The 26,263-nt window shown below is 38.6% G+C and overlaps 1 protein-coding gene and 1 pseudogene across 3 annotated transcripts; both read right to left on the reverse strand.

The window, feature by feature from the left end:
• Window positions 1-2,326: 2,326 nt before the first annotated feature.
• Window positions 2,327-11,389, reverse strand: LOC129822989 (polycomb complex protein BMI-1-A-like). 3 transcript variants are annotated; one of them, XM_055881628.1, is made up of 10 exons: window positions 11,046-11,389; window positions 6,937-7,067; window positions 6,571-6,667; window positions 6,283-6,338; window positions 5,925-5,975; window positions 5,395-5,503; window positions 4,869-4,914; window positions 4,188-4,286; window positions 3,838-3,918; window positions 2,327-3,567 (listed from the first exon to the last, which is right to left on the reverse strand). In XM_055881628.1, exons 2-10 carry the CDS (start codon window positions 7,052-7,054, stop codon window positions 3,229-3,231), a joined length of 996 nt encoding a protein of 331 aa, XP_055737603.1. In that variant the 5' UTR covers window positions 7,055-7,067; window positions 11,046-11,389; the 3' UTR covers window positions 2,327-3,228. The 3 variants fall into 3 exon arrangements, with proteins under 3 accessions (XP_055737603.1, XP_055737601.1, XP_055737602.1); XM_055881626.1 differs by having other exon boundaries at window positions 5,383-5,503; XM_055881627.1 differs by lacking the exon at window positions 11,046-11,389 and adding an exon at window positions 7,858-8,371 and having other exon boundaries at window positions 5,383-5,503.
• An 842-nt stretch (window positions 11,390-12,231) lies between these two features.
• Window positions 12,232-19,217, reverse strand: LOC129822990 (COMM domain-containing protein 3-like; annotated as a pseudogene).
• Window positions 19,218-26,263: the final 7,046 nt, after the last annotated feature.

The raw sequence follows: 26,263 nt of genomic DNA on the forward strand, positions 1-26,263 counted from the left end.
CAAGGTCATCTGATGCAGCACTCCATCACTCTCATTCTTGGTTAAATATCCCTTATACAGCCTGGAGGTGTGTTGGGTCATTGTCCGTTTGAAAAACAAATGATAGTCATACTAAGCGCAAACCAGATGAGATGGCATATCGCTGCAGAATGCTGTGGTAGCCATGCTGGTTCAGTGTGCCTTGAATTCTAAATAAATCACTGACAGTGTCACCAGCAAAGCACCCCCACACCATCACACCTCCTCCTCCATGCTTCACGGTGTGAACCACACATGCGGAGATCATACGTTCACCTACTTGATGTTGAGATGTGTCTGTTACTTGAACTCTGTGAAGCATTTATTTGGGCTGGTAACTCCAATGAACTTATCCACTGCAGCAGAGGTAACACTTGATGGTTTTGCGACTGCATTTGAAGAAATGATCCACATTGACTGACCTTCATGTCTTAAGGTAATGATAGACTGTCGTTTCTCTTTTCTTATTTGAGCTGTTCTTGCCATAATATGGATTTGGTCTTTAACCAAATAGCACTATCTTCTGTATACCACCCCTACCTTGTCACAACAACAGATTGGCTCTAACACATTAAGAAGGAAATAAATTCCACAAATGTACTTTTAACAAGGCACACCTGTTAATTGAAATGCATTCCAGGTAACTACCTCATGAAGCTGGTTGAGAGAATGCCAAGAGTGTGCAAAGCTGTCATCAAGGCAAAGGGTGGCTACTTGGAAGAATCTCAAATATAAAATATATTTTGATTTTTGTAACACTTTTTTGTACTTTTTTTTTTACAAAAACGTGTTACAAAAATACATGTGTGGAGCCAATCTGTTGTGTTATGACAAGGTAGGGGTGGTATACAGAAGATAGCGCTATTTGGTTAAAGACCAAATCCATATTATGGCACTTATGCATTTAGTGTACCTATGCATCATGCCAGCAGGCCTATAGGCTACGTAAAACAAAACACCAGTTACTTAATATAGGCTACATAAAAAATGTAAACCAGCACACACACCCAAATGTTTTCTATTGCACGAAATTGTGTAAAATTAAGTCACATCATGCCATCTGCAAGTCAACATCAACGTCCCAATCTGAATACAATACCTTTAACTCACCACCATAAACCGAGGACTAATACTGCGTTCATATGCTAGTTGGAACTAGGAAACTCGGACATGTCCGACTTCCTAACTGATTGAAGTCGCACCTTTAGGCTATACATAACCAGTTAGCAAGTCGGAAATGTCCGAGTTTCCTATAGTTCCGACTAGCACGTGAACGCAGCAAGATTTCCCAATATCTCTCAGCTCAGTAAGAATATGGGATGATAACAAGGGCTACATGTAGGTTATATGGAAATGTAAAACTACTCACATTTACCAAGACTATAAACCCATCACAAATGAGTTTGTAAAATTATTGAATGACATTTGGAAAATCTTTGGATTGTGGCTTTAGGCTACGTTAACCACTTTCTGGTTCTTTTGACCAGTGTTACCACTTTGTTGTCTCTCCTCCACGAGCAAAATTGGCTTTATAAAACCTGATAGTTTCTAGGTTAATATTTATATTTTAATCCATATTTTTAATGTATTAAATGTAAACAAATAAAAACCTGTTTATTTTTGTGGGGGAGACGAATCTCGCTTGAAGCGACATCAGTGTACTGTAGTTAATGACACGTCTTTTATAGCATCTATTTGCAGCCAACGGAAAATTACCTCAACAATTAAATCCTTAGCTATTGAGAAATGTTCACTTCGATGGCAGACGAAGAAAGATATGAAAATAGTGGAATATTTAAATATTTCATGTTAGTCCACAAGCAATTGACAAAATGTTCTCGATCTGAAATGCACCTAAATAATTGTGTCTGTAGAAAACCTGTTTTGTCATTTGAAGAAAAGCTGTGTTCTTTCAATTTGTTAGCAGCAATTTATTTCACCCATTAAAAGTATAATCCTTGCTACAGATATTGAGCGCGACGGAAAATATCTAAGTCAAGGATGTTCTAGGCCTATTCAAAACACAAAATATATTTGCGACTAGTGGTCTCTGGTGAATTAAATTAAATCAATCCTGCGCCAGCACAAGACATCTTTTCAAAATGTCCTTGGAGGTCTGCTTTGTCTGCGATTTTTTCTTATTCGAAAACAAAAAAAACGGATATTTAACTTAACAATTCATGAATGAAACTAAAATAGATTATATGTAGGAAAATTTGTACAAATGACAGACATTTTCAAAATGCCTACAAAGAGGGGACAATACCAGATTTATGAATCACAAAATTAAAAAAACACACCCAACGTCTTTAAGTGTAAAATGTTTTATTTAGATGTTATACTGTGCAACAGTAACAATACAATAGTTGTCCATACAATCGAGCGATACAAATACGCAGAACATGGGAGACATCAAAAAACATTTGTCATCTAGCATGAAGGGGGGGGGGGGGGTTTGTTCAGGACAGTATTTGACATAATTACTGCTTAAATATGCATATATTTCGCTATATACATGGGTGTGTGTGTGGACTTTCTGAACTGCTTGGCTGCTTCAAGGGTTCAGGGATGTCGAGACTATAAGCAATTCGATTCCACAGCAGCTAAAAAATTATTTCCCCCCCGAGTAGCCTACAGCCTAATAAAAGCTCTGTACATTTAGCAGATCTTTCATATGTTTTCTCATAAAATCGTGGGCCCAATACTACAATAGTTGACTCCACATAATATATTGATTATTATATTTCTCTGTGAAACGCTTTCCAAAAGCCAATCGAAAGAACAATAGATACGTTTCAAATATTAGTAAAGCCTATCGGTTTCTACCATGCTTTTATCTGACAACAACAGGCTGAAATACACACTTACAAGAGTCAACACATGTATATTTTGATATGAAAAAAATAAAAAATAAAATAAAGGAAATAATATAAAGGCCATCTTCAGTCACATTTGTAAAATAAAACGCAGCTTTTTGGGGGCTTTCATTTTCGACCATTCATCTATCACCAACATCCCTTTCACCAACTTAATGTCCCATCCCTGCTATGTTCCTATTGAAATGCTTCACTTCCACTACTTAAACAGATATCATATATTTATAACAACAACGATAACAAAAAGAGAGCGTCTACAACAATGGAACTACATTGGCATGAAGATATTAGCTGAGCGGTCTGGCGTTGGCTGTCGGCCCGGATTTCAGGCCAGTCATCCCGAGGATGCAGAAGAACCATTCAGCGAGGCCTTCCGTGGTTTTTTTCCAAAGGGGAAGGGTCTGGTAGGGGCTGGGGCTGGGGCCGAGGTGGAGGCTCCATTGACAGGCTTGGAGATGTGGGGGAAGTGTGGGTGTGGCGATTGCACCGGGGTGCCAGGGCTGGGCAAGGAGGAGGAGGTGGAGGGGACAGCGGCAGGGCTACAGGCTTTGTCGCTGGCTGAGTCGCTCTCAGCGGACCGACCAGTGCTGTTCTGGCCCTCCTGCTGCAGATGACTCATCTTCATCTTCTTACAGCTAGGTCTGACGCGGTACTTCAATGGCAAAGGGCCATTCTGAAAAATATTTGTAATACTTAGAGCTACTTTGTCTCAACTTGCAGGGCAATCATGATTTTTTCCTTCATGGATAATAAAGCTTTTGAACTGTGAACTTTCATGCATTCCACACTCTAAAGTAGGCCTATGAAACATCAGAGCCAAAGGTTGAAATAAAGTCATGCAATCATTTACAAAAAAAACATTACTTTCAACTTGTTAAAAACGTTTACATTGCCTTTAATTGCATGTTTTTACAAACTTCCCCTTTAATATCATGTTCCTTACCCTTCTCCAGGTGTAGATGTAGGCTATGTCCATTAATGTGTAGTAATCTTTCAGTGGCTCGTCTTCATACATCACTTCAACCTACATTGTAGAAATTACAAAATGAGTTATAAAAATAGGCCAACAAGTACTTATTCTACTGAACTTCCATGGTCCTTCAAGAATTGCTGAATATCTTTGATCTTTTTTATTGGTTCAAGAGAAGCATATGAGAGAATGATCTTGCAGTGATATGTACTAATGTCGTTAAATTCATCTTAATTAAAAAATATATATATAATAATAAAAAATGGTGATGCAAGCGTTATGGCTGCCCTTGTGTCATTTCATATAACCAAACAAATTTTTACCTGATAGGTACAGGGGATGTCCATCTTACTGCGGAGGAACTTCCTCAGGTGCATGATGGTCATGGCTGCTGGACACTGCAGATACCTCTTATTGTTCACCTGGAGGAGGACAGAGCCATTTAGATCAGCTCAAATCTCCATTTTACTACAGACCAAACTCGAACAGGAAACTGAAGCTGTCTGCAGCAAATACACAATAAAATAGCAAGAGAAAAGAATGTAGCTACAGTTCCTAAAGACAATTTAATTTGAGGGACTTTATATGCGGGTTGATGTTTATTTTCAAGAGTCTTGTCCTGGAGGCAGAACTGAGCAATTTGGCTATATTGTAAAAATGTATGCAAAGAAAAATTAGCTTTTTGGTTAAGGTTAGGTTTAAAATCAGATGGGACTTTGTGCCTATGCCAGCTAGCGACCACTCTGCAGAGCTGCCTCCAGAACAAGATTCATGCCGAAAAAAGGCTAACATGCACTTTATACAGTACCCTTATTTACAATAAAGTATAAAAGAACATGGAAAATGGAGATGAGACATGCAGTGAGATTTGAAGACAAGCTCTTTAAGGGTCCAGAATAAAGAACAATCTTATATCAGAAACCAAGCAATAGGCTCTGTGCAGCAACAGAGTGTTAGAACTATCTGATATGGAATGCTTCTGAGCTTCAGCCGTAGCGGCCTACCTGTTCTTTAGTCAGCTGGTCCTCAGCCACGCCGGTCTGTTCAGCCCTGAGAAAAACAATGTTACACTTGTTTTACAAAATGTGTTAGAAAACATCTTGATAATGCACTCAAGGTTTTCATGGTTGGCAATTCATGTACAAAAAGCAGAAACTAGTAAAACCAAAGTCTCAAAATGAAAATGACTATAGAAAGGAAAACATATACTGTAATGTATTGTAATGAAACAGGCAGGGAATGGTGCTCAAACCATCAACCTTCTGGCCCCAAGCCCAGTGCACAAAAGCATGGTCAAGTGGCAACGTCGATATACACGCTTATATACCAGGGTCACTACAGAATAATAAATAATAAACACTAACACACAACTGACCTAAACGGTTTTTGAACACACTGAATTAATAAATATAAGTATACATCTATAAATGTTCTAACATAATTGTCTTCCTTAGACCTTATGATGAATCCATAGCGAACTAGATTTAATCATTTTTAAAAAGCCTGGCTGTAACAGACTTGTTGAAGTACTTGTTGTGATCGAAGAACTCAATGGAGAGGCTGATGATCTCATCGTCTGTGATGATTCTCTTGTCCTCGTCCGCCACCTCCCCTCGATCCTCATTAGACCTTGTCGTAGCTACAGACACAAATGAACAAGTTGCATGAGATTTCCCAAAAACTTGTAAAACCGTGAAAGTGAGAGCTTAGAAATCCTATCATTATAGGAGAATACCATCAGCTAATATTGAAGTTACTTTAGTGGGTTTGTAGAGGGAAAACCAATAGAATCTTACTGGAGCAGGAAAAAAATAGACCATTATTTTTGTTGTTAGAAATAAAACTACTTAATGACAATTCACTTTTTACATCTTCAGTAGACTTACACCCTATCTGACCTAGGAAAGAAAGGTCATGAACCGTTTTCTTAACATTTACATTTGAGTCATTTAGCATATGCTCTTATAGGGTAGCTAGGTGACACAACCATATATCACAGTCATACAAGTTTTAAAAAATCTGAAATAAAGCAACTATCAACAAAGAGTGCTGAGACTCACCATCTACAGAAGGGTGATCCGCGTAAAAGTCTCTCCTTCTCTTCATCTCATCTAATGGGAGAGAAAAAAACTGTCACAAATGTTTATTTGAATAGGGATAGAGATACAATTGAAAAATTGAATTATCAATCGGCTGATGCATTGCACCCTCATGCTTTAACTATATAGCACCCATTTCCAGAATCAGTCCACGGGTGGGTTTTAAACCATTTTCCAGGGGAGACAAGCCAGCAGCTCCGATTTGAAACAGGATAATCAACCATTCAGGATTAACAATTTAGTAGATACAGAATACATATGTCACAGAGAACAAGACAATGACATGACTGATAAGAGGGATTTAACACATTCCACTTACTTTTGAAGAGACCAGGGACCAGCTTGTAGACAATGTCTTGTAGGGTTTTGTCAGACCTTGAAGAATGTTCATAATCAGTCATATTTACCCAGAACTCATTGCATGCTATGAGGTTTTAATAAATTGACGGATGTTGAGAAAGTAGCAAAATGTTTATGAAACTAGACCAATCCTTTGATGACATCTAACTGCATTGGGTGGATTGGATAATAGCGAGAAACAGCAGAAATGCAACAAAACAATGTAAGGCTATAGAACAAATGTAAAAGAAACAAAGTGATTAATTACCTTATATTGAGCAGAGGCTTGGTTTTGTGTACTGGCACGTCACAGATGGGGCAATACTTGCTGGTCTCCAGATAGCGCACAATGCACATCTTGCAGACTGAAACCCAAGGGGAAAAACTGGATCAGTTTCTCAGTGGATAACAATACCCTACAGTCCAACGATGAAAAATGCCTTTTGTAGCATCTAGTGAATTAGACATAAATAGTGTAGCCAATGCAATTATGTGAGAAGAGAATGTGAGAGTGAAATTGGTAAAAAAAAAAAATGAGTAATTAACTAGCTACCTATTAGTGTGAATTTGCAACAGTCATATTTATCATGATTGGTCCAATTCCCATGTCTGCATTCAGCCAAGTGTCACTCACATGAATGGAGACATTCTATAATGGTTGTGGCATCGATGAAGTATCCACCACACAGCACACACATGAGGTGGGGGTTCAGCTCAGTTATCTTAATTCTGGTCGTTCGATGCATCGTCATGGAAGGAAGATCCCTGCGAGGGAGAAAGGAGCACAGAGTCACAATCTGACAGGAAGGTAGTCTATATCGTGTTAATACAAATATAATTTAGACTTTATAAGTTGAGGATACTTTTGAGAAGAAAAAACAGACAGCAAAAAAACAGAGATGAAAGCCTATCATTGGATCGGGACTACAGATCTTTCACAGCTTGATAAAGTGGTCGTTCATTAAACCACTTTAAACCCATTTGTAAGGATGTTTTGTTGTTCTACTGTTAGAGAAACACCCATACTTTATGATAATAGTATAATAACCAGGGAAGGGGTTGGTCGTTTTTCAGAAGCTGACCCAGAGGTTGATTGATAGCTAACAATTGGTGGGAGTCGATCCGTGTGGATTTGTCGAGGGCACAGCTACAGCCGAAAGAGCTGCGTTGTCATAAATCAATCCTTTCATTGGGATGGTTCATATAGCCTACCTCCCAGCGCCTCTCTATAGATAGATATGGGAGAACGGAGGTCGTTGGTCGCTCAGGAAATGTGATAGTACCCTAGTCCTATAAAACGAAGAAACGCTGTAGACCTATCCAACCTACATCAGAGTATCTATTCTAAAGCGATTCAGCGTAGAAGTGTCAAAACACAGAGGGGTTCTTACTTTCTAATATTGGAACCTGATGATTAGCAACATCATTCCGGCCAGTTGCAACATTTCATATCACATTCTTCAATGAATTAATCTTTCAACTCTCGGGGATGCGGGAGACCGTAAGCTATTTGACTCGGCGTCAGGTGTAACCACACACACTTGGAAAGTCTTACCGTTTCTATGGCAACTTAGGTTCCACTACTTGGCATCTCGCCAGGAACCAATACGGAGAGATTTGCTTCGCCCAAGACCAGATCACCGCTCGCGTTGATGATGTGACTGCGAATAATATGAAAATAAATATATGTCCTTCCCTCGCGAAGCGAATAGACTACAGTCCGTCCCCGCACCATGGCTGCCATTTTGTAAAGAACGTCTCGCTCGAAAATCATAGTGCAATTCCCGACAGGGTTTAACATATTTTCACACCGAAGCCTGTTTACGTTCAGTTCCTATGTCGCCAACCGTATAGGCTACCCATGCTTTGTGCATTAGTTTGGATAAATCTAATCGTTTTCCGTTGCTTGTGTCGTTTCCGTCTGCACAAAGCATGTGTGCGTGCACAGCACAGTAGAATAACAACATCACTCGACCAAGTATGTTCTCTGGCCGTATGAAGTTGAAGCCCGAGAGAAACCTCGCCACTGCTCAGCCAACGCGACATGGATCACTAATGAAGTGCCACATAACAGTTCGATTCAAATAGCCAGCAGGCAACAGCAATGTGGAGTAGAAAGAGGTTTAACAACGACTGTCTGGAGGGAAATTATGAAATAAGTTGCACAATATTCGTCTAGTTGTGACGCCTTTTTGTAGCCTAGACATCTTTCTTCTTCCAAATGGCTTTTTGTATTTCTGCCACACATAGGATACGATCACATGAGCCGTCAGTTAAAACATGGGGAGAAATGACTGATTCTGCGTGTCAGATGCTTTTGGCTTCCTAGCACTAGGAATAAAACTCATGACAAAACAAGAAACATAGTGAGATTGGCACTGGGTCATGCCTGCATCAAAGGTGACCCGCGCAATATGTTTCATGGTGGCGCTATATACATTTAAACGGATTCTGCGTGTAGCCTATGGTGAAAAAAACCTACGGGGCTTGCAAACAGAACCATCGTCATTTTATAAGGATGCACCTTAGTTCAAATATATATATAGAAACACCGATATTGGCTCTGCCAATAGGCCACTGGTGTGGAATATCCCAGCTCTTCCTGTCAGTAAAAAAAATATCTTAAAAATGTGTATTTGAATGTAACGCAGTGGAGGACCCCACAATGCCATTACAGTGGCTGTCACGCATCGTGTTTGCAATGCAAACAGATAGCCTGTTACGCCACCAATCGATTAACTACTGATGTTTGCACAACTGTTACCACTGGTAATATAGCAGAGCCTTTGTAGAGTAAATGATACCAGGCTTTAACATGCATATTGCAACTTCATCTGCAAGTATCATCATGGAACACATGTATCCGTACAGGACACAGCCAAACAACAAATAAAGCACTGAATAAAAAAGTAGTTGAGAGACTCATAGAACAGGGTATTATCAATAACGATGTTGGCCAGATTTGCTCCCAATTGCATTCTATCTAGCCTACTGTACTCAGCACAACCTTCTGGGCCATGAACTGTGTGCTGCATGGTGCAACCCAGGGTTTCTCCATCTAGCTATAATGAATGGCTGAAAATGGGAAGTAGAATAGGCGACTCCTTCCTCAAAAAATGTGGGGAATCGTCTGTGTATAATCTACATACAATTAACAACATTTTCATGTAGTATGGATAAAGATGCATGTGATTTTTCTCCAGAAAGACAGGCTAGCCTTTGAGGGCTGTGGTTGTTTTGGTCTATATATGCTGCCCCAGTCTCTCTATTTTTGGATGGAACCTTAATCTATTCATCAAAGCTAGATTTCCATCACCATTTTCAGAAGACTTCGTTACATGGGAAAGAGGAGGCCTCACTTTATATAATTCATCAAGAAGTCAGCAGTCAATGTCGAAATCTCTATTTACCTGGCTGTGTGTTAAAATTGCATTCCAACAAGTATCACAAACAGAAACCTTATATCAACACAAATCAGGCTACACCAGAATTTCAACTAGCACCGACATTGGCAACTTTAATCTCACAGAAATCCTCTGTGGGTAGGTTATCAACTGTCAAACAACGTTAGGCTATTTATCTTTCCCACCAAACAGTTCCCTTCCACATGACATAATCTCACACTTGATAACCTGGTGATAACGAGATTATTAAGAGGGTAAGCATAAAAATATCAGACACCATGGATCCAGGCAAACACATTTCAAACCAATCAAGCAACAGAATATTCCACCACCGTGCAAACCGTCTGACATGTTTGATCTTTGCATGGTTGGTTTTTACGCATATTCCTGCTTTATAAACTTGTTATGCGCCATTGTGAGTTAACAATCTGCGGTCAGATTGTTGGTTCCAAAAGTGGGGGAAAAATTACAAATCCTCAAAAAACTAATGTTGGCAGATGGAGGCACATAGCCTCCGCAATAAAGTCGTGACGAAACTCAATAGTAAATATATGCCTTTTACAGAGAATTCAAAGATGGTTGGGTAATTGAGAGGACCCTTGTTCTGAATCAGTCAATGGACCTTTGTACCATCTTGACATCATGGTAACAAAAATCTGAAAATTGGTTTTATGCATGATTAATGTGCGCCAATATCGTTACTTTGTCAACTTGCGTGTAGACCTATACATTCAAATCCTTCTTTAACAACTAACTGGTCGTGATGATATTTCAGTAAATCATTGAAATGGTTTACCCTCCACCAGGCTACAGAGGACCGGTTCAACAAGAGGGAAGTTAAGTTCAGAAAAACAACACTTGATGACATGTGCGTAATGCAACCACGCTGATCTGTCCCCAACATCCAAAAGATCATATTTCTATAAAATGGGGACAGTATATGGAACCAAACCAACCAGGAGAACCCATTGGACTGTGTGCTGCCGTAAACACCTCAACAATCTCGGTCCTGTTCGATTGAGATCACTGGCTTTGTGGAAATCTAACCAATGTCCCAGAAACACTCTCAATGGACACTCATAACAGATAATTACATTAAATACTAAAGAATTCAATGCGCTGGTCTGTTGAGCGCAAAACCAAGGCTTGCGCAAGAAGGGAACACAATTTTAGAAGCCGTGAGAGGACAGAGCTCCACGTCCGTGAGTGCGAGACACCGTCAAAGCCCCATCCACCACGGGCTGGAAACCCATTTAAACCCGCAGAAAAATACATATACGCGGCGAAAACGTAATCATTATTCATCCGTTGGTAAGAAAATATATCGAATAATACATACCTAGAGACTCGGCTGGCGATCTGCGATATTGGAGACGGAGAGACAATGAAAGTTAGGAGGCGATCAGCAGAAAATGAATACGAGCTCAGCCGCCATCTTGAAACAAGCTGCAGACGCTGTCAATTGCATAGAGCGCCAGGCAACTAGGGGCTCATTTCAGATGCGTAAAAATCGTATTGTTCTCCTTCTATGCACTTTGGGCGCGTAGTGTCCTCTGTTGTCTAATATTTCAGCTTTTTGGCTGTGCGTTCCGAACGGTGTGTTTGTGTTCCCAATGAGTCTCTTCGAAAAATGCAGCAGTGTGGCTCAGTGGAAACTGACACCGTCCCCAAAATGGCTTGTAGTTCGACCGCCCCGCTTTGGTCACGTGGTATCATTCCTTAAGGGTGGCCTGGAAATTAGTGTCGGTGTATTCGGGGGGCTCGCCAATTCACGATGCTTCGTAAAATGACACAAAGAATATGTTATCCAAAGCCCATCATGATCTCGTAATTTGCTTCAAACGTTGTAGTTGTGTCACTCAAGACATCACTGATGTTTCTAAACAATAGCCAGTGTGCGTTTTTCCAACCACGTTTCTATTATGTGCCTCTGCTATGTCCCTTCCAAAGACATGAGCTTGGCAAAATGCATCTTTGTCATACATGCGTTGGTTAGGATACACTTTCCAAAGACGATAGAAAGCTGGGGCTACTGTGTTGATATTCCATGGCCAACGACCACATACAATACTAATTCATGATCGTCCTGAAAACGGGGGCATTTAGGAAATTAAAGCATCGCTAATAGGTCGGCTACTATAGGAGGCTCTGTACGTAAACTATATGCGGTTCAGTTCCCTCTGGTGAGCCGCAATATGATTTACCCAATGCATTGCCACCAGTTTGTAAACTAGATATGACACATTCTCATCTTCGGCACGATATTCTCTCCAATGTGGATAATTTATTTGACACAAACACACCCATTCACCGTCATGTTGCAGTGGAAAATCTATTTCCACAAGACAAAAACTCAGTCGGAGACTGCATAGACTACACATCTAGAGTTGATATGAACTATGCATTGGACTATGGAGACACAAGTATGCTATATAGCTTTAATATCATTTGGCTCTTATTTTATGCCTGCAAATTACCATGCATGCATTGAACTGTTTTATTGAAAAAAAAATAGGCCTACATCATTGAACGGATACAAATATATTTAATGACGAATTACATGAGTATAAAATACAAAGCGGATATCAACGCCGCTTGAAATCGCTGAACTTCAGTGCTTTCAGGAGATGAAGGAAGCAGACGAGATCACGTGAGAAACCGGATTCCACCGTTCGAGTAGGCTAAGGTCACAACTGCATAGCCTTTTCAAGACTCTTGGTAGCGTCTATCATCTTTCCCACCAAATCCTGAAAACAAAGTCACATACACAGTCGGTACTCTTCCAAACAGAGAATGACGGAGAGTTTGAATCACACAGCATTTAATGGTTTCCCTCAAGTACTGGAGGAGTTTGGAGCACTGTTGAGTGTAAATGATAACCTTGCCTCAGTCTGAATCCTGTCAATCAGATTACCAGGATATTTTACACGGAAACCTGCCAGCGTGAGAGTCAATTCCATTTAAAGTCATCATAATAGGCCTGAGTACAATTCGTTCATTTGTGAATATATTTGATTAATTATAAGGATGTTCAGGTCAACTGAAATGTAATGCAACAGTTCTGGTTCACCTCATACCCAAAAGAAGGATAGACAGAGTGTTCCCGAACATACACATTACCAAACTTCCTCCCTCAGAACTGTATCTTGGCAACAGGGTAAAAACTTTTCTAAATATATTTTTTTCTGCCCCCTATTTCAATACTCATAAACTAGCCATGAAGCGATAGCTACTGCAGGAGATGACACGTTAAAGCAGACAACCTCAGGTCGCAGTGAAGATAGGCCTACAAAACATACGGGATTTTGTTTACGTCGAACTCAATTGAGGAAAAGTAAAAATAACATGTAACAAATCGAGACTTTTTTAGGATAAGTTCATAGGCTACACTTAGATCCCGAGACATCACTGCCTGCCCTGTCACTCAGCGGTTATGCTTATTTCTTGCATCAGTATTCACACAGAAAGTAATGGATGATTTGGAAATACACAATTCGAGTGAATATTGAAAAAAAAAAACGAAATACCCTATTGTTTTTCTGTTAAATATGACTTTTTAAAATAAATTAACAAATGTGTAAAAAAAAAAAATAATATTAAACAAATAGTCTGCAGAACACTATTGAATGAGATTACTACACATCGATTAAAATACACTGGAGCTATTTGCAAATTCAGGTTTTAATCTCTGCTCAGTGGCAGAAGTACATCTATCTAAACACAGAACACTGTTGAAAGAAATGCTATTCAAGAAAAGTTTAATAATCATTTAACAAACATCAAATAGAACTAACATGACTTTATTTGTACTCATTCACGTGGACCTAACAGCTAGCCAATAATTATATACAGATCTGTAAAGTGTGCTGATTTAAAAAAAAACAGTGTAGGCTGTTTAAATCAATTGCCACGTTCAAGAGTGCATGTAAAACATTATCACAGACTTTTTTTGAAATGACCTTATTCAACTAATGGTGAACCCCACATTCTATATAGGCTGCAAACAAACATTAGCTACCTGAAGTTGTTCCATAGTGCAGCTAAAATTGACTTCTTCCGTCGATCCTCCGTTGTTGGTATTCTGTAAAAGTATAGGCTTACGTTTGTAAGGATGACACATTTAACAGACTCAAAACAGTTTTAGATCATTGGGTTCTGGAAAGGGACATACCTCAACGTTTAATGAAATCAGATAGGACGGCTCGTTGACCTTATGCACATGCCCGTTCTGTCATGGAAACAAAATCTGTTAGGGCTACGGAGTAACCATAATACCTCTAAACCATCATTATCTGAATCTATTGTAGTTTATTATTACCAACCAATACCTTGATAAGGTACTCCAGACGCGTCGTTGATAGGAGGGCATCTCCCTATACTAAAAGGACAACCAAAATACAGAATTACCAATGTGCTACAGAGGCACACAATAGGCCTATATTAAACAAATATATTTACAAGGCAAGAAGCATGCATACAGGATCCCATGAATATCGATTTATATAGGCTGTTCAACGGTAACCGTATGCATTAAAAACCTTTGTTTATTTAACCCAGAGTCCTTCCACATATTAGGCTATGTGATCATATTACGTGTGTTAAAATCAAACAGCAAAACGTCTTGTCGCGGCTGGAGCCCTATGGGGAACAAGGCAACACTTTTCAGCATTCTGAAGTTTGGTTGTCAGGAGGAAGACAAAAGGGGACAATCGTGGTGATTAATTACAATGTAAAAGAAACTATCAATGCGCTACAAACAAACGCTCATCGTGAAAGAACTGCGCTTTCTCCAAGGAAAATAAACCGATTCAAAGTTGTGAAACAAATTGTCATGTCACATTTGCAGGTTAATTCACTAATCTTAAAACGGTTAAGAGTTCATACATGGTCAAAATACGTCACAAATAAATGTGACCCGATTTAGGCTAGGTCCATTCCCTAGTGTGCTGTACTCTATGAAAGTGAAGCATAAAACAATTGAAGAGATATTGTCAGCACATTGATAATTTCTATAAACTTTTTGTAGCTCAGCTGGTTGAGCATGATGCTTGTAAAGCCAGGGTAGTGGGTTTGATTCCCGGGACCACCCATATGTAACATTTATGCACACATGACTAAGTGGCTTTGGATAAAAGCATCTGCTAAATAATATATACATAAATACACACACAGAACAAAAATATAAAAGCAACATGCAACAATATCTAAGATTTTACTGAATTACAGTTCAAATGAGTGAATCAGTAAATTGAAATAAATTCATTAGGCCCTAATCTATGATTTCACCTGACTGGGAATACAGACATGCATCCGTTGGTCACAGATACCTTAAAAAAAATTGCCATCGATAAAATACAATTGTGTTCGTTGTCAGTAGTGCCCATACCATTACCCAACCATGGGGCACTCTGTTCACAGCATTGACATCAGCAAACCGCTCTCCCCACACAACAGCATACACGTGGTCCACGATTGTGAGGCCAGTTGGATGTACTGCCAAATTCTCTAAAAACATTGGAGGCGGCTTATGGTAGAAAAATTAACATTCAATAATCTGGCAACAGCTCTGGTGGCCCTTCCTGCAGTCAGCATGTCATTTGCACACTCCCTCAAAATTGAGACATCTGTGGCATTGTGTTGTGTGATAAAACTGCATATTTTAGAGTGGACATTTATTGTAAACTAATTTATGCACAACATTTGAGAGAAAAGCTTTTTGTGCATATGGAAAATGTCTGGGATCTTTTATTTCAGCTCATGAAACATGGGACCAACACTTTACATGTTGCGTTTATATTTTTGTTCAGTGAGCTAAATGTGTCAAATAACTGCAAATAATGCAAAGCAAGATTATTAAATTGACTCATCTGAGTTTATGAAAATATAGTATCTATATTTCCTGATGACACACCAAAAGCTTTCAAACAAAAAGCTTTCAAACAAAAATCGGTGGTTCATTTAAATGTAACAGTTAAATACATTTGAAATAAAAACCATAAACTGTTATTGCCCAACTTCAAACAAACTTTAATTATATATAATGAACACCCCCTATATTGTTTTATTGTTCACTATTTTTTTAGGCTGTACTTGATGTGTCAATGGGAATGGATGTGTGTATCGGGGAAGATATATAATATTACTGGAAAAGTTCAATAGCGTGGATTTATAACATTTGTAGATCTACAGATGTTAATGAAGTGTAAACTACATGGTCAAAGTGATGTTCCATGAGCCATATAGAGAACCCATAACAAAAATGTAGGGCTCCGATAAGGTCTTGTCTGTATTGTTGGCATGTGTTAGAATGTGACTATGTTCTCACAGTTTACAAACTACTATCTCTGTACTGTGGTGACCCAGAAGACTTTCTGTACAAACAGACAATGTAGTATTTTATATTTAAATCTAATAGTTTAAAATCAAGTATATTTGTCCAGTCAACGCTTCAGCCACAATAACCCCATAGTCATGAATTGTTATGGCATTTCAAATAGGCCGACTGGAAATGAAAACATCAGGAAAAGTTACCTTGACAATAGAATTTCCACATCACTTTTATATTTCTGGAGAACAAAGAGTCAGTTTGGGGTTGAGATCTGGTATGGATTTGCATTTCTTTGCAATAAGGTCATTAAGGTGTTATAAACATAATAAGGTAGTCATCACCTGGTATGTGATGTGGAATACATCTGTTCTCTCTGCATCAAACCTAACATCCTCCAGGCACAAGCTGTAATGACAAAATTAGCTCAATCATTTATCAATACATTAATCATAATGAAGTCACTTTCGCCTCATGTAGGCCTACGGATTTTATTTAGCAGGTGATGTGTAATGCTCTTGATAACAGAGTGCTCCACACTCACACTTTACTTTTTCTACTAGGACTAACTTTGCTGATAGCTACTAAATTGAATAAAAATGTACTTACTATGACAGAGATATGTAGTTGTCCCAACTAGCTGTCTTAAATGGGCAATTCCACTGCTTTTCAAACTAATTTTCATTATCTCCAGCACAATACCACTGTGTACATATACATGAGAAAATTGTGTATTTAGACATTTTGTAGAAAACAATAAAGTTAAAAAGTTCAACTCGATGAAATGATCAAAAGTTATAACAGTGATTGTCAAACAGATTTACAGTGATGTTGGGAGCAAGTATACTGCAATGAGTTTCTAATCAGAGGGAGTTTTCCCCCCACTTTTAATCATACCTTGTGATAACACAAGCTAGGTTTCAATTGGCGACAGATTGTCATGCAAATAATTTAAAATCCGCATAAAGAAAATATGCAAATTTTCCCACCACAAAAACGGTTGCGTTAAATAGCAAACGTGCCTACTCTATAGTCTTGGCACCTGCGCTCTAGCCAACAGCTCGCAGATACTGTGTGGTTAGGCTAGTCTACATGATAAATTATTATGGTTAAGAGCAAGAATGTTTATTTGTCAAAACAGCAGTCAAGCATCCATCATCTTGTCACCAGAATAAGACCATCCATATTTATTGGAAAGGAGGATCAAGATCACCATGCACTTTCACCACTCTGAAGTCTCCCATAACATATTTCATCTGTAGCCTAATAAACTGCATGCTTTCCTGAGTTACAGTGAGAGGACCACTTAACTTAGATATGATTGTTATTTCAATATTTACGCATAAAAATGTTTCCATCTCTCACATAATTAACAAAAATATCCCACAATGTCAAAGGAACAAGTTATCTGTCTGCATTTATGAAATTGTAAAAAACTTCCCAGTTTCCATCACAGCTGTCCTAATCTTTTGGGGTATAAAGTATGACTTTACTCACATAAAAGTGTAGATGGAAACATTCTTCTCTTTAACAATTTTTTAGGGCCCTTATCTTTTTAACCACAGATCATAGAAACGTGCTGTTTTCACATATGTAGACACTGGTATGGTGCTGAGATAATAAATAGGGGCTTGAAACGTGGCAGAATTGCCCTTTAAGATGAATGCACTACCTGTAAGTCACTCTGGTAAGAGCGTCTGTTAAATGACTAAAATGTAAATGTATTATTTTCTAAACTCAACCCTAGTCTTTGGGGGACGAGATTAATGATTTATTAACTTCAGAGAGGTCAACCTCCATTAGCAATAATATAGCAGGACAAACCAAGCGTTACCTTATAGTGGATTTGTCCACATTTTGTTTGACCCCCTCTAGTATGCAGGTGGTGGCAGCTGTGTGACAATGTTTCAGCAACTTCTGGTCAATATGTTTCAATTCAGGTTGATCTATGATCAGGAAAAAAAAACATTGACCAGTTATTTATTCATCACACATATCATAAAGGAAAAAATCCACTCAAAAACGAAATATATATTTATTTATGTCCGCTGTTAACACCTATCAAGTGGACAAATGAAAAAAAAAAAATCTAAATATTTTGAGAGGATTTTTCCTTTAACTGTAGCCAAATGTCTTTGAAAGCCTTTATAGTGGGTCTAATTAAACAATAAGGCACGAGCAGTTTATAAGATTAGCAGTTTATAATAGCAATAAGGCACCTTGGAGGTTCGTGGTATATGGTCATTATACCACGGCTAAGGGCTGTATACAGGTACTCCGCATTACGTCCTACATAAGAACAGCCCTTCGCCGTGATATATTGGCCATATACCACACCCCCTCGTGCCTTATTGCTTAGTTAAAGTGTATCATCCAGTTCCAATCACCTAAACGTTTATACATACAAAGGGACGCAAATTACAAACAGCAAGGTGCGCACACACACAATTAATTAAACAATTTAGGCTACGACTGGAAATATATTATTAAAATCACATTTAGTCACTAGGGAGCACCTTTTTAGTCCTAGATTGCTTCCTACATTTTCTAACCTATATTTTTTAACTGTAGCCTAGCCTGCATTCTCAGTTATTTTTATTTAATTTAACTAGGTATGTCAGTTAAGAACAAATTCATATTTACAATGACGGCCTACCGGGGAACAGTTCAGGGGCAGAACGACAGATCTTTACCTTGTTAGTTCGGGGATTTGATCTAGCAACCTTTCGGTTACTGGCCCAACGTTCTAACCACTAACTTAGGCTACCTGCCGCCCCAAAATTGCTACTACTTGGTGAGCAAACTCACTGTTCGCCTGGGTACACGTTGTTGTAGCCTGATAAAAAGTCATATTTCCTATAACTACCACTTGAAACATAGAAGATGCAAACACTGTTACATTTGATTCATTTCAGATCCACGGGTGTTAAAAAAATCTATCGTGCATTCCACATTTTTCAAAACGAGCCTTCAAGTCAAACTGGGTAGAAACCGGAAGCTGTGAAAGAAGCAGAAATAAAAGGCGACGGTGGAGAGAGCGGGCTTACCGAGAACACTACGGTCGGCATGGGCGGTTAGCAAGCTGCGAAAGGCTAATTCTATCAACACGGAGAAGGTCTTCAAGTCAAAAAGCGTCGGGTCTGCTAGAGACTACAGCCCTTTCCGCACCGACTCAGACAACTCCATTTTGAAACAGAAACAACCCACGAAACCGGATCACGTGACGTAATCAGCTGACACTGCATGCAGAGGAGAGGGCAAAGCTCACACAGCGTTCATTCACCGCTCGTGGTGGAGTGAAAAAATTTGCAGCTCCACAATGTATTACGTCTGTTTGTTTAATTTAGGCTAGAGTATCTTTCATTGAGAACAAAAAAAAAAATATATATAGGCATAGTTTATTCTCAAGTAGGTCTAAATAATTTGCAGGATTGGGCATGTGAGGCTACAGGATGCATATTTTGTTGCATCATCAAATCAAATGTTATTTGTCACATGCTTCGTAAACAACAGGTGTAGACTAACAGTGAAATGCTTACTTACGGCCCTTCCCAACAATGTAGAGAGAAAATATATATAAATAATAGAAAAAAATAGCACGAGGAATAAATACACAATGAGTAACGATAACCTGTCTATATACACGGGGTACCAGTACCGAGTCAATGTGTAGGGAGGGATACGAGGTAATTGAGGTAGATATGTACACATAGCAGTGGAGGCTGCTGAGGGGAGGACGGCTCATAATAATGTCTGGAACGGAATGACCAACCTCCTGTGACATATAGGTAGCGATAAAGTGACTAGGCAAATGAATAGCTAATAAACAGTAACAGCATGTATGTAACAAGTCAAAAAAGTTAGTGCAAAAAGGGTCAATGCAGATTGTTAAATAGTTAACCAATAGCTACCCAGACGAACTATTTAGCAGTCTTATGACTTGAGGGTATAAACGGTTCATGATCCTGTCATTTCCAAAGGTCTTAGATGGTGTCCTGATAGGAGTCACATTATTTCATTCAGAAAAGCTTTGAGGGTAGAATAATAAAGTAGGCATACTCTAACTTTGGTCTGGACCTTAAGTGTAGCATGCTTTTGAAGACAGGGCAGGGATTCCCCAAACTCTATTGGATCCTTACAGGGATTTTGTTTCCCTTCATTGAAAATCTGTTTTTTAACCCAGAAGAAGGCCCATCATGTTTAGACTGATTAGGCTATCTGAATAGATATTTTAAGGAGTGAGTTGCATTGATTGAAGGTAGTCTGGTGGTAAAACAATATTCAGAAAACCACCCCAAAGACAATATAGATATTTTAAATTCTCTCTGAAAAACCTTGTTTCTGATGCAGACGGGGAGAATAGGTTGTCCAGGACTGGACTGACATCAGACAGACACCTATACCAGAGCAGTGTGTCTAGGGTTTAGAAAGACAACATGGAGCTGATCAAGGTCAAAGTTCATGACCTCTCATCTGGCTGGCTCTCAGGTGTCATCCCAGACAGTGCAAAGGCCCCCCAACTTTTTTTTTACATTAATTTTTTATTTGCCAATATCCAAATATAGGATAAACATTTAGTATTGCAAATTGTATTGTTGTTCTTTTCAGGTAAATAGGCTATAACTGAAGTATTTATGTCTTCATGAGAACTAGTTTTATTTTTGTTTTACTCGGTAACAACCTGAGTTGTTAACCCTTGTCTTTTTTTGTCTCCGGGGCTATAGGCACAAATCTCAGCAAAACCCGTTTTTGACGCTGGACTTCTTATTTAGCTTTTTACATTTTTTTTTACTTGTCTCTGGCTCCGTCCCAGCGCTTTATATCCTCTCTAACTTGCCCACTTTTGTCCTCGGGATTCCTGCTGACCATTAATCAACCGCGAGCATAATTATTAATCTAAATTTGGCCCCTCTCCCAGTCACGCCTCGAGCAGAAGGTCAATAATCGAATCTGCATACATCTCCATTATACCACTGACCGATTTACAATTATCAGCACCAGTCAGAATAGCATAGACTATATAGCCAAGATTACATAATAATAACTTTCAAAGAAAGAAAAAAAATGCGTTGGGTGTAGGCCTACAGCCTAATCAATAGACTATGCTCTCCACATCCAAACAGCGGTAAAGTCAAAACAATTCATTCACATCCGTTTACTTCATATATTACTTTTTGCTGTTAGATGTTTGGTAAAATATTGCATGATAAAGTTTCCAGGTGATTCCCCAAACAGAAGAGGCCTTTATAGCCTATTCTAACGGCTCCTATTTCTGGACAAACCAACAGAAGAATATCGATTGGTTTGATAAAGCAAGGTAGACATATAGTGTTAATATCAAAATTGAAAGCTGTTTTTTAGTAGAAGTTCTCGTTTAAAAAGTTAATTCATTTCAATTGGTGCCCCAAGTCATCGTAATTTAACGTTGGATATCACTGATGAAATGTGTTTTGTCTAAATCTGGATTTATCAAAACCACAGCTCATTCTTTTATAGGATGCCGTTGTCAGTTTAGCCACACAGACCTTTCCAACCCGTTAATTTAGTATTTTTTCAGTCGCCTAGTCATGATTGGGAGAGGCTAGGACTCGGGAGAACAGCTGCTAATGCGAAAGTAGAGATCAACAAGTTGTATGAAGGTTTTTTATGTCTTTTGTTTAACTTTTTATAACTTTTACTCTAACTTTTATACTCTTAAATCAAGAAACAAACATAGGGCTTTGGAACCCTGAACATGTCTGGAACAGAGAGAGAGATGTTGTTTGTCCATATTGCCTTTATCAAACCAAGAAGCAAAATATTTTATATTCTTTTAAACAAAATATTATACGAATGTTTTTCTCAAGTCGATGACTAATAATCATCTCGTCGTTTAATGGATGGTTTATTTCGCTTTCAATTCATCAGCTAAAAAATATTAAGGGGTCATCGAATAGTTTTGACAACCCAAACTAACCTCACTCACATTAATCAGAATAAAAATATCCTACACACTGCGGGTCCAGAGAGTATTAACTCGACAACATGTGAAATATATATTAAATAGGTCAAGAAGCAAACGAGTGTAGAAAAATAAACTAGTGGAAACGTACAAGGGGTCCTACTGTGCTAAATATAAGATTCTTTCATTTGCTCCTTTAGTTTTCAAAGATGTTGTTATATTTTAATGATGATGTATCGTAAATTGTAACTATTATCCTATAATCAGTGAAGGACAAAAGCTCTGTGGCATAAATTGAGACGTGTCGGGTTGGTCAATAACGGCAGGTATCACGGACCCAGAATAAATACATGCATTTGGGCCTAATATGGTTCAACGTAATCTAAGTAATATGATTAAATGAAAAGTAATGAAAGTTCAATTAGACTACTGATCTAAAGACAGCCCATGCGTTTCAATCAACTCAAAACGTTTTAATTGAAGATAGGTCTAAACAGTATATGGTCTTGGAATACTTTAACCAATGCTCTAAAGTGTTGATTAAATCATGGCATGTGACATTGGTGGATGGCTTTATAAATAAATCAACGATTATTTATTCACATTAATATAAATTGTCTTTATTAACCACCTAGCCGACACATAGGTATGTGTTAATTATCTGTTAATGATCAAATTGATTAATTATGACTTAATGTGAATATCTTTACTAAGTTTAGTTTTGGATGAAAGTGAAAAGTTCTGAGGGGAGACTTCATGTTGTTATTTTCTGTTTTAAACGTCCACACCAGTAGAAATCTACTTTTTCGATCTGAAAGACGATGGCCAGAACTTACCTATGATGTTGCACAAGGATTTAGGTCAATAAGTCATCGTCTTAGTCAAAGTATGATATATTTGAGTTTGAAGTGACAACTGCCCACTTCATGCAAATTCACATAGTAACATTCACATGGTATTTTACTATGATATGATGTACACATTAATTTCAGCCTATATTTCGTTTCAGGGTCGGGTTTTATTTGAATGTTACCACCCACCAGTATCACATTGTTTACTAATCAGAAACAGCTGCTAAGTTATTCCTGATTGCGACTGAGGTGAGCCTTTTGTCCACTTGACCGCTTGAGCCATGGAGCAAATGAAAGTAGGGTGTGCAAATTTATGTTTCTGCACTCCACTATTTTTTTCCAGAAAAGTATCATAATTCATTGGATAATTTGTAAATGTTCACCTATTTTGGAGCTACTCTGTATAAAATATACAGTACCAGTCAAAGGTTTGCAGCCCAAATAAATGCTTCACAGAGTTCAAGTTACAGACACATCTCAACATCAACTGTTCAGAGGAGACTGCATGAATCAGGCCTTCATGGTCGAATTTCTGCAAAGAAACCACTAATAAAGGACACCAATAATGAGAAGAGACTTGCTTCGGCCAAGAAAGACAAGCAATAGTTATTAGACCGATGGAAATCTGTCCTTTGGTCTGATGAGTCCAAATGTGAGATTTGTGGTTCCAACTGCAGTGTCTTTGTGAGATGTAGAGTAGTGGAACGGATGATCTCCACATGTGTGGTTCACAACGTGAAGCATGGAGGAGGAGGTGTGATGGTGTGGGAGTGCTTTGCTGGTGACACTGTCTGTGATTTATTTAAAATTCAAGGCACACGTAACCAGCATGGCTACCACAGCATTCTGCAGTGATATGCCATCCCATCTTGTTTGCGCTTAGTGTGACTATCATTTGTTTTTCAACAGGACACTGACACAAAACACACCTCAAGGCTGTGTAAGGGCTATTTGACCAAGAAGGAGAGTGATGGAGTGCTGCATCAGATGACCTGGCCTCCACATTCACCCAAACTCAACCCAATTGAGATGGTTTGGGATGAGTTGGACCGCAGAGTGAAGGAAAAGCAGCCAACAAGTGCTCAGCATATGTGGGAACTCCTTCAAGACTGTTGGAAAAGCATTCCAGGTGACTACCTCATGAAGCTGGTTGAGAGAATGACAAGAGTGTGCAAAGCTGTCATCAAGGCAAAGGGTGGCTACTTTGAAGAATCTAATATCTAAAATCTATTTTGATTTGTTTAACACTTTTTTTGGTTACTACATGATTCCATATGTGTTATTTCATTGTTTGATGTCTTCACTATTATTCTATATATATATATATATATATATATATATATATATATATATATATATATATATATATATATATATATATATATATATATTACCATTTTATAAATAGCATAATTGCGTGATATGATGAATGGTTTTGACCACGAAAGCTTTGCTTCCCCTCAAGCTTCTCTGCTTTGATTGGTGTAAAGTTAACTCTTTGGGTATCCTGAGTGGCGTAGCGGTTAAAGGCATTGCATCGCAGTGCTAGAAGCGTCACTACAGACCCGTGTTCGAACCAGGGCTGTATCACAACAGGCCATGATCGCGAGTCCTATAGGGTGGCACACAATTGGCCCAACGTCGTTGTTGGCCGGGGTAGGCCGTCATTGTAAATATGAATTTGTTCTTACCTGACTTTCCTAGTTAAATAAAGGTTAAAAAAAATACAAAATAAATACAAGAATATAAACCACAAGTGTCTTTCCAGATAATGAAAAGGCACACAAAAGAAGATTCAAGGAACTTATAGCTAGCTACCTGTCATTTGCAGCATGCATGATGATGAGCAAAGTGATTGTAGCCTATAATTTCAATTCCCCTGTGAGAACCATGGGCACAGGCAGACTTGGCTTTGCTGTACCGCAGCCAAAGCCTGCCAGCAGCCTATGCCTACCAAAGGGTGCACCGTGTCCATTAAAATGTAGAAAAACACATATGAGCTATCTTTCAATAGTTATCCATATTACCAGAGCTTCATCTAATTCTTTCTAACTATTTCTATGGCAGATTTGCAGATACAATTTATGGAATATGCCCAAACTTTGGAAATAACAAGAGTAGGTGGCGAAGTCAAAGAAAGGCCAGTGGTTTCCATCTGTGGCTAAGTTTTCCCTAAATCAATCTTTATAATAACAATAATGGATTGGATTTAAATAGCGCCTTTCTACTAACTGAGGTATTCAAAGCACATTACATAGTAAGGGGGGAACTCACCTCATCCATCAGCAATGTGTGGCACCCACCTGGGTGATGCATGCCAGAACACTCACCACACATCAGCTAGCATTGTGGAGAGGAGTGATACTGTATATGCTAATTAGGAATGACGGGGGTGATTAGGTGGTTATGATGGAAATGAGCTAGGTTGGGAATTTAGCCAGGACACTGGCGCAACACTCCTACCCTTTCAATTATTGCCTTGGGATTTTTAATGACCACAGAGAGTCAGGACACCCATTTAACATCCAAGCCAGCAGTGGGATGCAGGGCAGTATGCTGCTGGTTTATGACAAATCCAGCTCCAGAACCAGCCACAGAGCCAGCTAGCTAATCTTTTGAATATGGTGTAGTTAAAAAGAACTGAGCAACAACAGCTAACATTAGCTAGCTAGCTAGATAAGACTAGCAAGATAGATAGCTAGCACACATAAACTAGAAGTCATGAGTAACTAAAGGTGGCGCTGTTATAAGCATTCTCACTTAAACCCTCATATCCGTCTCCCCATTTGGCGTAGAGACTTGAAACTTTGTATGTAGGAGTCTTTCCTCATGCTGAACAAATTTGTATCAAGGACCCATTAGGTCCATCAGGATAGATTCTCCTCCATCTTGGAAAATCTTTGAAAAACCTACACTCGTGAACCATAATCCAAATAACACCAAATTAGTTTGGTTAAAAGATTGTTTAAGAAATGGTTCAGTTATTGGTAAATCAGGAAATTTGATTTTACATGTCAATTTAAATCCTTTGTAAATCTACTCCAAATGAAAAGTTTTACATTTTTAGGGTCCTCAAAGACATCCTCACAGTGAACCATATTAAGTTTGGCATTGCTATCTTAAAAAATAAGGAAACTGTTGTAACGTTCGCCTTGTGGTGATTGAACGGACCAAGGCGCAGCGGGTGATGAATACATACTGAATTTATTTAACAGACGAAACACGTACAAAACACTAGAACAAACTACAAAACAATAAACGAAGGCAACAGACCTGAAACAAACGAACTTACATATAGACGAAGAACGCACGAACAGGAACAGACTACCTAAAACGAACGAACAAACGAACGAAACAGTCCCATGTGGATTACACAGACACAGGAACAATCACCCACAAACAAACAGTGAGAACAACCTACCTTAATATGGCTCTCAATC

Source organism: Salvelinus fontinalis, chromosome 25 (genome assembly GCF_029448725.1).
Source record: "Salvelinus fontinalis isolate EN_2023a chromosome 25, ASM2944872v1, whole genome shotgun sequence".
Lineage (NCBI taxonomy): Eukaryota > Metazoa > Chordata > Actinopteri > Salmoniformes > Salmonidae > Salvelinus > Salvelinus fontinalis.